Source organism: Cebus imitator, unplaced genomic scaffold (genome assembly GCF_001604975.1).
Source record: "Cebus imitator isolate Cc_AM_T3 unplaced genomic scaffold, Cebus_imitator-1.0 Scaffold24, whole genome shotgun sequence".
Classification (NCBI taxonomy): domain Eukaryota; kingdom Metazoa; phylum Chordata; class Mammalia; order Primates; family Cebidae; genus Cebus; species Cebus imitator.
In genome coordinates this window covers 3580783-3598777 of record NW_016107339.1, presented here as the reverse complement: position 1 = coordinate 3598777, position 17995 = coordinate 3580783, and the positions used below count along the sequence as shown (strand labels likewise).

Genomic DNA, 17995 nt, shown 5'->3' with positions numbered 1-17995 from the left:
CTTTTAGTAGAGATAGGGTTTCACCACATTGGTCAGACTGGTCTTGAACTCCTGACCTTGTGATCTGCCAGCCTTGGCCTCCTAAAGTGCCGAGATTACAGGCATAAGCCACCGTGTCTGGCCAATTTAATTTCACTTTAAGTTCCACAATACATGCACAGGATGTGCAAGTTTGTTACATAGATAAATGTGTGCCATGGTGGTTTGCTGCACCTATCAACAAAGCATTCCCCTTGAAAACCACCACAAGACAAGGATGCCCTCTCTTACCACTCCTACTCAACATAGCACCAGAAGTTCTGGCCAGGGCAATCAGGCAAGAGAAAGAAATACAGGGTATTCAAATAGGAAAAGAGGACGTCAAACTGTCTCTGTTTGTACATGATGTGATCCTATATCTGGAAAACCCCATCATCTCAGCCCAAAAGCTTCTTCAGGTGTTTTAAATTTTTAACATATATGTATTAGTTTGCTTGGGCTGCCACAAGAAAACAACACAGACTTGGTAGCTTAAACAACAGAAATTTATTTTATCACAGCTCTGGAAGCTAGATGTCCAAGATCACGGTGCTGACAGGTTTGGTTTCTCCTGAGGCCTCTCTTCTTGGCTTGCAGACAGCTGCCTTCCTGCCATATTTTCATGTGGCCTTTGTTTTGTGTATGCACACCTTCAGTGCCTCTCCTGCTTCCTATGAGGACTCTAGTCATATTGGTTTAGTTCCCCACTCTTATGACCTCATTTAACACTAATTATCTTTTTAAAGGCTTTATCTCAATCATATTTTGGGTTACGACTTCAATATATGCACTTTCTAGGACACACTTCTGTCCACACCCTCGGGAAGGGAAAGGAGATAAATTAGAGAACAATTTCACTTTCAGGTATTTTATCCAGAAATTGCACGAAATATTCCTTCTCATATATTGTGGCCTAAAACTTAGTCACAAACCCAACTAACTTAAAAACAATACTGGGAAATATTTATTTTCTAGTTTGGTAGCCATGCACTAGCTAAAACTCAGGGAATTATGTTACTACAAGGGAAAAGGAAAGCTATTAACGAAAAAAGTGAAAAATTTGGATACTTGGAAAATAATAGTCTTTTCTGTTTTATTTTTCTTTTTAATTGTACTTTAGGTTCTGGGGTATATGTGCAGATCGTGCAAGATTGTTGCATAGGTACATACATGGCAAGGTGGTTTGCTGCCTCCATCCCCCGGTCACTTTTATCTGGCATTTCTGCCCATGTTATCCCTCCCCAATCTCCTCACTCCCCCCACTGTCCCTCCCCTAGTCCCCACCAACAGACCCCAGTGTGTGATGCTCCCCTCCCTGTGTCCATGTGTTCTCATTGTTCAACACCCGCCTATGAGTGAGAACATACTGTGTTTGGTTTTCTGTTCTTGTGTCAATTTGCTGAGAATGATGGTTTCCAGATTCATCCATGTCCCTACAAAGTACATGAACTTATCCTTTTTAATGGCTGCATAGTATTCTATGGTGTATATGTGCCACGTTTTCCTTGTCTAGTCTATCATTGATGGGCATTTGGGTTGGTTCCAGGTCTTCGCTATTGTACACAGTGCCACAATGAACATACATGTGCATGTGTCTTTATAACAGAATGATTTTTAATCCATTGGGTATATTTTTGATTTAGCATTTCTCCCATTTCTCTCTCTTGAATTTACCTTAAGTACCAGGGCCCATTTGCTGATGATATATATTCCTACATACAGCCCAAGGACTGCAGACACCTTACACACCCCTAGATCCTCTTTCTTTTTAAAGAGAGCCACAAAACTCAGTCAAAAGAAAATACCTAGTTTCCGCAGTGGCAGTTTTGAGCCCAGGCAAATTTACTCTAACCTGAGATGCTATGTGTCTCCTGTTTTGCGTTTAGAATTTAAGAGAATAGTGAGAAAGGCTCTACGGCCAGGTAACTGGAAAAGAAAATGCATATGCCGATTTTTTTTTTTTTTAACTGACTTCCTTATTTGCAGGGAACACACAGATCTCTGTCTTTAATGACTGGAACTGAGATGTAGTTCTTTAAGGCTTAACATTTGGAAAATACTCCCATATAAAAGTTGTTAATGTACAAATAACTATTAAATATAACATATATTTTAAGAATAATAGTAACAAAATATAATAGTAACACTCTTTATTTTAACATATATTAACTTAGTTAATATATGTTAACTATTCATTGACATTGAATAGTTACAATTCTAATTCTAAATTTCTAGGCAGTTTATGCTGCTAATGGTTAAAACAAGGCTATCATCCAAGTCATCTGTGAACTTCTATAACAGACTGCACATACGTGAAATCCCATTAAGCCTTAATGGGAGTTGCAGAGCAATTACTTGGTTGAAAGAAGACAACTTCTCACAACTCTCCAATGAGCACCAAAGAAAGCCAACTCACCATTTTTCTTGTAGAACATAATTTCTCCTTTGAATTCTGTTTTCTCCTCCAATGACTTTTCTATTTGAAGCATCAGTTGCTCATTGGTTTCAACTCCAAATAAGAACTTGCAGCTACAACTCTTCTGCATGACTTCAGTTCGGGCAAATCCAGCAAGCTCACAGAAGCCATCGGAACAATAGACTATGGGGAAACCCTTAGCCACCTGGGCGTTGGCGAGGATGAAGTTGCTATCTATAGAAAAAGAAGGAGAAGATACTCAGCAACTAGACAAGTGTGAGAAATTTATACACAATTCCTATATAAATTATAAGCACATGTGTTTAGCTAACTGCCTAAAGACACGTTCTGATGTGCTGCAGGGGAAAAGACACACTCCAAAACATAAAATGAACTTGACCAGCAGAAGTATGCATTAAGTTCTGACTTTGGCTTGCATTTTGAAACACACTGTGGAAGAAACATAGTGTTCGCTGGTCTGCATTGTAGCACCTACCATCTAGTTTGCAATAAGGGATGATGCTTTTGATCATGGCTTCTAGATTCATATACTGAATCTACCATGTAACGATAGGTGAACTTGAAAAAATTACTCAAGGACTCTAAACCTCAACTTCCTTAGAACTGCTTTCCCCAAAAGCATATCCTGAGACAAAGATTTGGGCATAATTAGTTTATTTGGGAGTTGATTCCAAGAAGAAAGCAAGCAGCAAATAGGGAAGAGACAAAAGAATGAAGGGCAAGTTATAAAAGTGTTCGCCACTGTGGCAAAATATATGGGTCCTGATATAATTGTGAGTAGCACAACTAAAGATTTTCCCACAAAGGGGAGAGAAAGCAGAAATATTTATCCACTAATGTCCACACATAATTGGTTAAGTTCACTCCTGGAATGTCAATATGTTGGCACCTCTGACCTATCCATTCGAGCCAAGCGCATTCTCCAGAGATCACTCTGGCAGGAAGATGCCAGAAAACGGTGGTATATAAGGAAATTGTCTGCATATGATCTCCAAGTGAATCAAGGTGATATTGTCAGGGCACTGACAGGTATGTTGCAATAATAATAATAATGTTATTTACTTCATAAGTATATTGTAGGAATTACTGAGATTATGCATATTATATGCTTAGTAAAGTGGCCAAACAACTACTCAATAAAAAATTAATATTGTTAGGAGTGCTATTCAGGCTGGTCACAGTGGCTCACACCTGTAATCCCCGAACTTTGGGAGGCCAAGGCGGGCAGATTATGAGGTCAGAAGTTCGAGAGTGGCCTAACCAACATGCTGAAACCCCATGTCTACTAAAAATACAAAAATTGGCTGGGTGTGGTGGCACACGCCTGTAATCCCAGCCACTTGGGAGGCTGAGGCAGGAGAATCACTTGAAACCGGAAAGCAAAAGTTGCAGCAGTGAGCCAAGATCACACCACTGTACTCCAGCCTGGGCAACAAAAGAAACTCCATCTCAAATAAATAAATAAATAAATAGAGTGCTGTTCACATATTTATGGTTATGATATTAACACAAAAGACTTACAAGACAATCAAAATAGTAAACTATTAAGTAATTGGTAATAGTAAACTATTATTAAGTGCTTAGAGGTAACTCCTGGGGGAGAAAGTCAATATTCAGAGAAGGTTTCCATGGGATAATTTTTTTTGAGATTTAAAGGACGAATATAATGTTGACAGGGAGAAAAGAAAAGATGCACATTGGAGATGGGGTTTAAGATGAGGCATCCATAAAATGTGTTGGTGGGTGACTTTTAGGTTCAGTATGAACGAATTAGAGACTATTATCAAATTATTCATTCACACATGAAACAAATGTTGGACACTTGGTATTTTTAAAGATAAAAATAAAAATGGAAAAACTACAGGATACGTTGTTAATTTTTTTTAAAAGCAAGAGTCAACATAGTATGTTATATGAGCTATGTATCTGAAAAATGTATATATATATGCACATGTGTACCGTACCAAACATGAAATGTTTTTATATACCTAAAAATAAATGGAATCTGGTAACTGTGTTGTCTTCAGAGAGAGCAACTATGGGCAGAGGTGGGAGAACTTTCCCATATACCCTACTGTACATTTTGAATTTTATTCCACATGCTTTACATATTGCCTATTCAAAAAATCGTAAGTTTAAATGATGTTTACAGCAGACAGACTCTCTTTCCAACCATGAGAAAGAAGGTACTCTAGCTACTTCTTGATGGCCAGCCAGAGAAGCACTGAAAATCTATTCCATGTGTTTCTCCATCTCCTTTTAAGCTTTTGTTGTTTGTTTCCAAACATAGTCCACCATCAGTTGGCAGAATCAAATCCACTCTACTCAGCTTTGCTCTAATCAGCACCTAACCCACCGTACCAAGTGTAGTGTAAGAATCAGCATCTCGCCCCTGCCCAGCTGGCTCTTCTACCTTCCCAGCCACTGTCTCCGTCTGAAAGTGAGAGCTAGAGATACACACTGAGAAACTCGAATTATTCATTGTTTTGATGCCACAACAGTGAATTACATTACCCTAGACTCAATTCTCTCACATTTTGCAGAATCGCTTGTTGACTATATATTGTCGGACTCTGTCCTAGGTGTGGATGCAAAAAGTTCATTAGATGTGGTCCCAGTCCTTAATGATCACATAGTCATAAACATGTGGGAGTCTCCAAAGGAGGGGCACCCTCCTACTGAGGGTTGTGGTCTCAGTCTCATCAACTCTGCACAGCTTTGGGTCACTTTAACAATAGTGTATGTCCCCTACTCCGTTTTGAAATGTTGGCTGGAAGATTACTTAGAAAATATAAATATTTAGCATTGACAAAGTACTCAATATCCTAAAAAAGAGCTTTTAATGCATTTTTCAGTTCACTGCTGACATGTTTATTAACTTTATATTATATGATAATGCCAGGTAACATGATTTTACCATATGGCAAGCCCTAGGGTGAGTTGACAGGAGGTGTTTCTTCAGAAGAATAAGCATAATATCTAGCTCTAAGATATTGCAATTTAATTAAATGCATGTACATAAATAACACTAAAACACATCGTATAAGTACCAAATCAGTGGTACACAAGTAATAGGTACTACCAGAGTTGAGAAATGAAATATCCTGGGCTTTGAAATGGTTAGATTGGAATAAGACTAAAACAGATCAAGATGACCTATCATAAGTCCAGGAATGTTAGAAGCAGATGCTTGGATGAAGTAGGCTCAGAGAATGAAAAAGGAAACAAGAATTGCAGACAGAATAAATATTGTATTTTATCCTAAAGTCCAGTTCTTAAACTAGTTATACAGATGCCATAGCTTTCTTTGTCAGTATTTGACTAGTGTATCTTTTCCCATATTCCTACTTTCAAGGACTTATGTTTTAGTTGTATCTTGCACATGGCATATATCAAATTTTTTAAGTGTAATAGAAAAATACATTCTTCAACCTAAGATTGCTAAGTTTACTTTTATTATTATAATTATATTACATTTATTTTTACCAACTTAATTTGTATGTTCTCCTCAATATGTTTTGTCTTTTTACCTTTTCTATTTTTTTTTCTTTTTTTGAAAGAAAGGCTGGAGTGCAGTGACACAGCCACAGCTCACTGTAGCCTCAACTTCTTGGGCTCAAGTGATCCTCCCACCTCAGTCACTAGAGTAGCTGGGATTAAAGGTGCACACTACCACACCTGGCTAATTTTTGTAGAGATGGGGTTTTGCCATGTTGTCGTCATGTTGCCCAGCCTGGTCTTGTATTCTTGAGCTCAAGTGATTCACTCACCTTGGCCTTGCTGGGATTACAGGCATGAGATACCATACCCAGCTTGCCTTTGCCATTTTTTAAAATTAGAAAATATAGGATATCCCATCAAGATTGTATAATATTATTAAACAATAAATACCCGTAGATCATTCATGCAATGAAAAACCCTGTGTATACTATGCCAATTATATGTCCTTCCTTCCCTAGAGAAGAAGGCTATAACTTGAATTTTTGTAATAATCACTCACATTTATGTAGTTTTCACCCCTTATGTATCCTCATGCAACATAGTGCCTATTTTTAAATATTTAGGACATACTTAATGATATTTCATTTGGTATAGTTTTTAGTTATTTGCTTTGTTTATTAATTTCCTTATAATTATTTATGAATATAAGAAAAGACGAGTCCTTCAGAGCTACAATAAACTTTTGACAAAAGATGCTGAAGGATTCACAAAGTTGACTGATCTGTATGTTTCAATTAAAGATTATAGTGTGTTTGAGGTGGTTAATTCTTTCTGCAAATATACTGCAAAAGCAAAGCAAAAAATAAAGGCATGTATTAGGCCTTTTCTGTTTATATTTAGCACTTGTCCTCAATATGTAATTGCATTTCAATTCTAAAGAGAATTTAGTGGCAGTCTGAGCTTCATAAAGCTTAGTGTACTAGCTACGTGCATGGTTCTTGTGTTTGGGAGAGTAGACTCTCGCCTAGCTATCTACATGGAAACACATGCTTTTCTGAATCCCAGTCTAGGAATCCCTAAAGAAGAAACATAACATTTACTTTAGAATTATGTAAAACAAAGCCACTGCCATAATTATTACGAACTCATCATGGGCATATCACTATCTATACATTTGCTAAGGGTATTTAACCTTTTAAGAAATCTATTGTGCATATGTGATATGCATCTAGATGCCACACAGCTTTCTCTGCTTGTTTCTAGGTCATTTTTGTATATATATTCAGTTTGAAAGTGACAGTAAACAGTAAGATATAAATGTATTTATCTATTAGGCAGTTGATTATTTCTCTAAATGCTTTCTTGGCAAAAAGCTTTCATGGGTCTTCAAAGAGAATCTCATGATTGGTAAAGACCCAGGTCATTGGGTCTGATCTCCTAATATAGAGCACCACTTTCCCCTTCAAATGAGGATGTACTATTTATTGTTAACTTCCCAAGCCCAGAGAGAACGGGGGTAGGAGTGGAAAGGTATAAAGGATGAAAATCAAAAAGAGAGAAGAACATAAACATTGATCCACTATTAGCTTCTTTCATCTTTATACCTGTCCCACTTTTCAGAGAACACAGACCTGGAGGACTTTAGTTTCCTGTCCAAGATCCAATGCTGGAGATTAAAACACAATCTATGTGACATATTTTACTATGCCATGCATTCTATAAAGAAGTAAATTGCTCTCTACTAGCAGGAGAAATGGGTAAATTGTAGAAAAACATTTTTACCTATTTTAGTCTCCAAAAAGCCCAAAGACACAGATTTTTCTCTATAGAGATTATACATTAAAAATTCATGGATGACATCTCCTAAGCCAGTCTGGATGAGTTAGCAAACTCTATGTCACTTCCTAATTTCATGCAGAAATAGCGCAGTACATTTTGTGGTCTCAAAATATTTTGCATATACCCACTCTGGAGTCTCATAGAAGGCACAGAAATGTCTTTCCTCAAATAATCTCGTCTCTGATCTCACATGCTTTTAATGTTTTTCGCAGTACTTCAAAAGTTTCCCACTGAAACATCCTCCTACTGGCCAATAAATTTGTATTCCAAGGGACCTAGAAGCATATCCCTAAGCCTAATACTGTTTTCAAATCTTACATTTAACTTAAAAATTCACCAGAATTTTTCATTATACCCTTTCATATATTATTGCTTGTTGTAGTGTTTTTTATTTTGTTTTGATATGGGCCTGTCAAACTTTTAATTCAATTGAAGCTTCGAAAGGTTGTGCTGTTTGTACTATGACTTGTGCATGCCATTTAGTATACTAAACTCTAAGTAAAATAGTATATGCTCAAGAAGATTAGGTAAATCAAAACCATTCTCCCTATGTAGCCTCAAATATTTAAAAATAACCATCTCAGCACCGAGTGTAATAACTCTCCATATGGCAGAGCCCTGGAGACATTCAAAGCAATGGGGCCACTGATATACACTGACTTGGCATCGTACAGAAACCTGTATTCTCTTGGCTCTTTCTGCCAATAGTGCAGAAATTGAGACATTTATAGTTCAAATATTTATTACTGAAGAGTATCTTTGATATTTGTTCTCTTTTTAAAAACAAACCCTTGTATTGGGTTAGCAAGTACTCATAGTAATGTACACACAGCTGACAAGGAAGGTAGACAAATTTAAGTCCTCCATCCTTCACTTTCCTGCACAGAGCAAGAAACAAGCAGGAACTTCTGACATTGTTTTATGAGTTGCCCCCCATGCTTTCAGAATTACCTTTTTTACATACAGGTTCAACAAAGACAACGTTTGTATCCCTTGTAATATTGAACAGTCATTTCTGGAGACTATACAGGAAGATAGAATATTAATGTTTATGACTTTAAAATATTTAAATGAGCTTTGCACTTTATATTGATTTAAGGGAGATTAACTGCATCATTTCCAAGTATGATAGCATCTTTATTAAATTAATGGTACTAGCTGCAAGCTAAAGTTTTCAGCATGCCTTTTGCCAAAATTTAGGAGGTTATTTTATTTAGTAACTTTTCTAACCTTGTTTAAATAGCAGATTAAAAATTTGTGAAAAAGGATTTTTCATAGTCCTAGTAATCTACATATCATCCAGTATCAGGCTTCATTTCATTCTTCATTTATGGTTTGATTTTTAAAAACTGTATAAATTATCACTTAAGACAAAGATCAGAAGAAAGCTTCATAACAATGCAAAGCTCAAAACTGGAACTCTAGTGCTAAAGGAGTAGTAGAAAGCAGAGAACTGCATCTGTTTATGAGACTACCTTGCTCCCTTCAATCCAATAAACAAACAAACAGACAAATGTAAACAAATTCCTTCACAACCTTGCTGTTGGGTGCATAGTTGGGCCAGCAACGTCAGCCTCAGGTGGAAACTTAGAAATTCAGAATCTTAAGCTTCACTCCAGACCCACTGAATCATAACCCACATTTTAATAAGATTCATGTACACATTAAGGTTTGAGATGCTTCTTTAGAATAGCACTGGAAAGATCTACAAGAACCTAGTGACAGTAAATGGTTGAGGTAAAGTAACTATGTGGCTGAGGATAAAAAAATAAGACATTTTCATTGTATACTCATTTTAACTTTTGAATTTTCATCATATGCATGTAATACATACTCAAAAATATTTTCTTAGAGTTATTTAATCATTCTTTTGAATTTGTTCCTTTATTAATTTAAAAAACAGCAATCTTTTGAAATAAAAAAGTCCTACACCAACAAATTTTAAAACTTTCAATAAACAAAGGTGAAAGCTCATTAACAACAACAAATTTGAAAAATTTATATACTCTTTCATAATTTAGAATTGGCAAAATCATCAATAAAGTTTGTGAATTTCACTTTTCCACCTATATGAACTTTAGTGTTGAATTGTGCTAGCTCTTGTCAGGCTTATAGTCCCTTAGAGTTCAATAAATGAGTTTCATCTTGAAAAATAATGCAAAAGAAGAATAAAAGGGCATTCAAATGCGAAAAGAAGTCAAACTATCTCCTTTGCTGATGATATTACTCTAGGATTTAGGATTTAGAAAACCCTAAATACTCTGCAAAAAGGCTGCTAGAACTGATAAAAAACACTTTCAGTAAGGTTTCTGGATACAAAATAGATGTACAAAAATGTGTAGCATTTCTATACACCAATATCCAGGCTGACAGGCAAATCAAGAACATAATCCTATTTACAATAGCCATAAAGAAAATAAAATACCTATGAATACAGGCAACCAAAGAGTTGTAAAAAACAAAACTCTACCATAAAACATGGCTAAAAGAAATCAGAGATGATATAAGTAAATGGAAAAACAGTCCATACTCATGGATTGAAAAAAATAAGTATCTGTCCATACCATCAAAAAGGATTTACAGATGCAACACCATTCTGATTAAAATGCCAACATCATCCTTCACAGAATTAGAATAAACTATTCTAAAATTCACATGGAACCAAAATATAGCTCAAATAGCCAAACTAATCTTAAGCAAAAAGAACAAAGCCAGGGGCACCATGATACCCAACTTCAAACTATGCTATAAAGCTCTAGTAACTAAAACAGTGTGGTACTGGTACAAAAACAGACACATAGACAAATGGAACAGAATAGTAAACTCAAAAATAAAGCCACACACTTACAACCATCTGATACTTGACAAGACCAACAAAAGCAAGCAATTGGGAAGGAACTCCCTATTCAATAAACGGTGCTAAGATAACCAGTTAGCCAGATACAGAAAATGAAATTATACCCCTACCTGTCACCATATACAAAAATTAACACAAGATGAATTCAAGATTTAAATGTAAAACTTCAAACTATAAAAATCCCAAAGAAAACTTAGGGAATGCCCTTCTCAATATTGGCCTTGGCAAAGAATTTCTGGCTAAGTCCCCAAAAGGAATTATAAAAAAAAAAAAAAAAAAAAAATTAACAAGTGGGACCTAATTAAACTAAAAACTTCTCCATAGCAAAATAAACTATAAAGTAAACATACAACGTGCAGAATGAGAGAATGTATTTGCAAACTATGCCTCTGACAAAGATCTAATATCCAGAAATCTATGTGAAACTTAAATCAACATACAAAAAAACAACCCTATTAAAAACAGGCAAAGGACATGAGCAGACACTTCTCAAACAAAGACATACAAGTGGTCAATAAAAATATGAAAAAATGTTCATCACTAGTGAGCAGAGAAATGTAAATCAAAACCACAATGAGATACCATCTCATACCTGTCAGCATGGCTATTACTAAAAAGTCAAATAACAACAGATGCTGGTGAAGCTGTGGAGAAAGAGAAATGCTTATACATTGTAGGTGGGAATGTAAATTAGTTCAGCCAATGTGGAAAGCAGTTTGGAGATTTCTCAAATAATATAAAACAGAAGTACCATTCAAGCCAGAAATCTCATTGCTGGGTATATACACAAAGGAAAATAGATCATTATAACAACAAAAACCAAACCATGTGCCCATACGTTCACTGCAGCGCTATTCATAATAGCAAACACATGGAATCAACCTAGGGGCCCATCTATGGTAGATTGGGTAAAAAGAAAATGTGGTCAAGCTTTTCTCCTGCCTTTGCAGAGAGCAAGAAGGAGAAAGCTTATTCTTCACCATAGCTTCCCCCTTTCAATACACACAAATGAATAGTAGATAAAAATTGTGACTTTCTAACCAAGAGGAAAAGGAAAGGTAAGAGGAAAAGGAAAGTGACAAGGCCTGGATTTTCCAGGATAATTCTCATTTAGTGTAATTTTATTCTCTTAAATAAACATAAGTTTATGTGGCTAAGTGTGGTTTTAATTTTATATTTTTTAAAGACGTCTTTTAGAAGTTTATTTAAAATCAAAATAATATCACAAGACAACATTTTTGATTCAAAAAACACAGTTACTTATCTTGGCACCTTATTTGGCCTACTGAAAGGCAAGTTAAGTGGAATCTAGCAAGTGACACCAGCCATATTCTATGAATACTCGGATTCTCAAAATATTTCAACTTGTTCCCTGATTCTCCCGAAGGGCAGTCTAGACTTTACTTGCAATTATATTTAATTTAAAAACATTCCTTTTTAATTTCAAAGATACTGGAACAGCCTCTTTACTTCAAGCATACATGAAGATTTGAGAAAAAAATAGTTAATTGAGCCATGTTTTAGTCATTTTATTATTTTTACACTTACAGGTCTTTTAAATTTGAATTTTCAAAGACAAATTAGTATGCCCAGTGCATCTGAGTGAACTGACCTTTCTCTCTCCATTTAAGCTTTGTTTATATTCTGCAGAAGCTAATGGTATTCAAATGTTTTCCATAATTTGGTAGTATTTTCCAGAACCTCATCTGTCTCCTGCATAGTTTTCTTTGCTTCACAGTACTCATGTTAGATTAAACAGGAAAGATGTGTAGCTTTACAGGAGATAATTGTAAGTTAAGTAACAGGAAACACAGGACTAAACTAATTTGATCGTTATATTCCATGGCTGTAATATCAGAGTTTTCTTCTAGAGTTGTTATAATAATGCAGATGTTGTAAAACAAACAAACAAACAAAACTTTAATTAAGGTGATACGTGCTTAAGGCAAGTCTCTGGGAGTCTGAGAGAGAGGTGGAGGCAAGAAGAAGACAAGAATTGAGAAACAAATCAATGCAGGTAGATGCGGACTGCATTACAGAATGGAGATGAGTAGGAAGAAGGAAGCCAAATAAATTAGACAGGATGAAATAAGGCAGATAGTAGCTGCTGTTTATTAATCAGCTGTTATATGCCAGGGGCTCAGGTCAGCATTCTGCATTTTGAATCTCTGGCTTTCACAATAGCATCTTATGGTAAGTGTCAGTATAGATGAAGAAACTTTGGCTCAGAAAGGTTGTATAACCTAACAGTGCTAAACAGAAAGTTAAAATATCCTTAGAGCTGTAATACTCCTGAGTTCATTGGGGATGGCTCTAGCTGAACTAGAGCTAGGGTCTGAGTGGGTTTTGTTTTGCTTTTTCTTTTTTTGTCACCAAGCCCACTGTTTCTCAAAGTACAGTCCTTGTTCACCTCATCCATCTCATCTATTGGAATCTCCTGGATTGCTTATTACATTTGCAGTTTCACAAACCTTACCTCAGGTCTACTGAAACAGAATCTCCAAGGTTTAGGACCTGGTGACCTTCATTTTAAGCAAGATCACTCAGTGAAAGATGTCACACAAAAAATTAAGGCCTTCTACTCTAATGGAAGGGGGTTTATATTATATTCTGCAGCTCCAACTTGGGAAGGGGATACTACCTTTCTATGTAAGTATATACTTGATTTTATGATTTTAAAATTTCCCAAAGAAATTTTCAATAATTAGCTCAGTTCATAGAACTATAGAAGCTTAAAGTTTGGAGAGGATCATAAAGGTCAATACACAACCTCATGCCCAATCTACAATCCTTTAATCCCCCTCTACCATAGTTTCATAAAGTGGTTGCCCAGCCTCTCTACCCCAGTACCCACTCTAGTGAGGGGGATTTTACTCTTTCATGAGTTAGTGATGTCAATGCTATGACTGTGAAGGGTGCTAACCTAACCCACATGTGGATTTAACACCTGCTTTTGGTCTTACTACCTAGAAATCTTTGCAGAAAAATCATGTCTATCACCCTCCTGTTTCAAATTCTTTAAGGGTTTTCCATTGCACTTGGAATGAGATCTAACCTATCGCTTTCATGGCCTGAAATACCCTGCCTAAAACTTCACTCACTCCGCACACCTGGTATCTTATACTCAAGAATGCTCTTCTTAACTCTTTCCACTCTCAATGCTTTTGCCCATGCAGTTTCTTCTTGTTTTACATATTTCAGATCTTGGATTAAATGTACATTATTCAGAGTCCTTCCCTGATCATCTTCTCTAAATAGGTCCCTCCCCCATCTAGTCTCTATCATCATGGCCTATTTTTTAGTTAAGACTATTACAATTATACTGTTCAATATTATAGTTTACTTATTTATGATTTGTTAGCCACACATAGCTGAGCCCATTATACACAAAATTATAAATGCACACTCAACTGTATACTTGCTCCTTCGGGAATGGTTTCTCTTCTATCAAGCACTTTGTGTGTGTGTGTGTGTGTTTCTGTTACCTGAGACACACACACACACACATTTTTCCAAGACAATGTTGTCAGTATACCTGAGTTATGTTGATATGACACCATGGCAGTCACCTAATCTGCAATTTACAAAATTGTCTTTTCATGAGAAAACTCATTTCTGTTGATGATTAGATTTTGGGCTGAGCACCTTTTAGACTTAAGTCATGAGGAGGTTTACATATTAGGTATATTAAATCTAGTAGATATTTTCTACTTTGGATAAACACTACCCTACACATGAGCTATCTTAAAATTGAGTTCCAATTCAATCAAAAAAGAACTGTGATCATGCTCAAGTCACCTCTCCACTCTGGGGCTTACCTGTCTCATGTGTAAGGTGAAGTAGTTGAATCATATGATCTCCAAGATCCTTTCTATCTGAGATGGGTGGTGAGTCAATGATTTATGGATAGAGAGGTTATATGTGAACAGTGACTAGAACTTAATGATATAATGAACAATATAAAAACTGCATACACTTTTTAATCTTAAGAATAAAAGGAAGGATGAAAAGAAGGAAGGGAGAGATGAAAGGAAGAAAAAAGACAAAATACAGAAGACAAAAGTAAAATAGCTTGAATATTAAGATCTAACAGAAGTATCTTAATTAGCATGGAATATCTCAAACCCTAAATTTCTTCCACTTAACAAAAACAGAAGAACAAGGGCCAGACAGGGAAGACCAGTAGAGGGTTAACTTAACAGTCCGTAAAAAACATGAGGTGATTTTGGACCAGAGCAATACCAGTGAGTGTGGTGAAAAGTGGTCAGATCTGAGGCATTTTTAGAAGGAAGAGCTGGAAAGAAATTGCCTATGGATTCCACTGCAGTTGGAGAGAAAAAAAAAATGGAATTCAAGAATGATGTCAATGCTTTTGCCTTAATAACTAGAAAGGTAGAGTGTATTTTATGAGATAGAACAAAAACACTGCAGGTCTGGATGATTTTGACAGTTTGGTCTTATATATGCTGTTTGAAAAGTCTATTAAACATCCAAGCAGAGATGTAAAGCATGCAGTTGAATAGAAATTGAAGTTTTCTTTGTTTGTTTTCTTTTTTGAGATGGAGTTTTGCTCTTGTTGCCCAGGTTGGAGTGAAGTGGTGTGATCTTGGCTCACCACAACCTCTGCTTCCCAGGTTCAAGATTCTCCTGCTTCAGGCTCCCAAGTAGCTGGGATTACAGGCATGTACCACCATGCCCGGCTAATTTTGTTTTTTAGTGGAGATGGGGTTTCTCCATGTTGGTCAAGCTGGTCTTGAACTCCCAATCTCAAGCGATCCACCCACCTCGGCCTCCAAAAGTGCTGGGATTACAGGCATGAGTCACCACGCCCAGCCTAGAGTCTGAAGTTTAAAAATGATAGCTATGCTTACCAGAAATTTGATCATTTAGAGAATAAGTAAAAACAGAACAAAAATGAAGTCTGAATACTGAATCCAGACAACTTCAACTGTCAGAGGTTGAAAAAAATCAGGAGAAGCCATCAAATGAGCCTGAGAAAGAGTAGTCAAGAAAGCAGAAAGTGAATAAAGAGGGAGCTCATGAAACTAGATGTGAAACTAATCACAATGTTTCCATGCCAATACTAAGTATATTTTATGCTTTAAATATGATTTGCAGTAAAGACTTTTAAATAAATCAATATAATCATGTTTTGAGTTCATAAACAATGGGAAGTTGTGATACTGAATATGCTCTAGCTAAAAGGATGTTCATAAAGATACCAGCATGGCTTCCCTGCTCTTTTCCCGATTTGACTAAGTATAGATTTATGATTGTGATGTCAAATGAGATGCTTGATGAACCAATGAATCTGTCAAATAGAAGTCTAATATCTTTAAGGTTAAATGAATTTAATTTTATTATAAATACAAGATTTAATTATCTAGGGTAGTCACATTATAAAGCATTAGCAAACTAGATTAGATAGATGATAGATAGATAGATGATAGAGAGAGAGAGAGAGAGAGAGAGAGCCCATCATTCTACTGTTCTGAGCTACTGGTAATAATTTTAGACTAGTTTCTAAAATTTTTCCCCATTAATATTTTAAATAAATATTATCATAGCACAGCCATAATTGTGAAACTGATATTTCACTTGCCATTATGTGGCCAGGTTAAGTTCTGTCCAATGAGATATTTGGTAAGTCAGTTTGTAAGTATCTAGGTTATGATATTTTCATTTCTATTAAAAGAGAGCTATGAGAAGAGAAATGGTCTCACCATCCAGGCCATTGTACACTTCTACCTTTTCTGCCCCTCGTCCCTGCCTTGTAATGTGATTGTGGTGTCCAGGACTGTAGCAGTTATCTTGTGAGCTGGAGGTGACATGCCTGGATAAGGCATAAGAAAAGAATGGAAAAAAATCCTGGATTTTTGATAATACCATTCAATAGTAAAATAGGCCAGCAAAAGTCTATAGCCAGATATTTTATTAGGTGAAAAAAAGGTCCCATTTGTTTAAACCACTGATATTTGGGTATTCTAGTGTTTTAAGCTGAAAGTATTCCTAACTGAAACATACAATATCATGAGTATTTCCCTGTTTATTCCTGTTTTTATAACTAAAAAGTGAATGGTGATATAAGAATCAACATATCAAAAATTACTTAGGTGGTCCTGTATTCTAATAATTACATATGTTTTCTGAGAGCTTTCTAGGTTTGCTCCTTTAAAATTTTAGTATATGTAAAAATTAAAGCTAGTATTTTGGGACATCCTCTGGAATTAAAAAGACTGTAAGATACCCTTCCCCTGCTCACTGCTAGACACTTAGTACCAAATGACCTTGAAGACTTGCACCAAATTCTATAATTTTCAACAAAAGCTCATCGAGGAATAAAACCCAAAATGTGTACTTTTTGATATAAGCATATGCTAACATATGCTAAGAAGTAACATCATGGTAAACTTTATTTTTTTCCCCTCTGTTTAATAAAAGACTACAATATTAGAAACAGGGAGGTTAAGTAATTGGTTCTTTTGCCTTTGTAAAAGCTCTTCCGGCATTGTTATTCATCCACAATTTGGAAAGCAAGATGTATTTGCTCCGCATGTGGTTATTAAATCACAAAAAGAGTTATTATTCTATACAAATAAATTCTCGTAAAGGGGTGCATGTGTCTGCAAAATGAAAGACTTGGAATAATCTTTCTGTTTCCTGGATAATTTTTTCTTTTTCAGTTTGTTTTACCATTGTCTAGTCTACTATTTTCTCAGTCTTGAGACAGTGAAATTGTACCATTTCATATATCTGCAGCATTGTCCCATAGAAGAGAGAGCAGTCTTATTCTAGGTTTGTCCAGGAAACAGAAGCAGAGCCCACTGATGGACATCACTAGGAAAAGATTTAATCTAAGCACAAACATAATTCTATCTAGCAACTAAGGCTATCCAAACGGTCACAAGCTACCTTAAATATGGCGATCCCTCTGTTACCAAAAGAACTAAGATGGATGACTCGCACAAATGCAACAGAAAGCAGACTGCCATGAGGTGCAGAAACAGCCTACATGACTTCCGAGGCCATTTGAAAAATCTAAGAAATAATCTTGCTGTGCTTTTTGAATTGTGTCCTCCAACCAAGCCCTGAATTCTGAAGATCTTTATTTTGAAAAATATGCCAAACCCCATTGCTAAATACTTCATCATAAAATTTATAATATATAAATTTTATGTAAATATATTTATCCCTTAGCTCATAGTTTCAAAATGGACCTTTTAATTGCATTTTTCTTAAGCAATGGATACATAATTTAGATTTAAATTGCTTTGAAACAAAAGGCATACACACGTTTGTGCACATGTGTGCCCTGCATATACATTATCATTTGATTCTGTTCTGGGTCCCTCGGTGGTTCATGTACTTTAGTCAATCAGGGCTGATAAACTAATTGCACAGAT

General features: G+C 35.8%; 1 protein-coding gene across 1 annotated transcript in view; it reads right to left on the bottom strand.

Moving 5' to 3' along the window:
- Positions 1–17995, bottom strand: part of KCNH8 (potassium voltage-gated channel subfamily H member 8) — a 345406-nt gene that overhangs the window by 235411 nt on the left and 92000 nt on the right. Inside the window, exon 3 of the mRNA XM_017522526.2 lies at positions 2435–2668. Within this exon, the coding sequence (XP_017378015.1) occupies positions 2435–2668 (234 nt within the window). The remainder of the gene's footprint in view (positions 1–2434; positions 2669–17995) is intronic.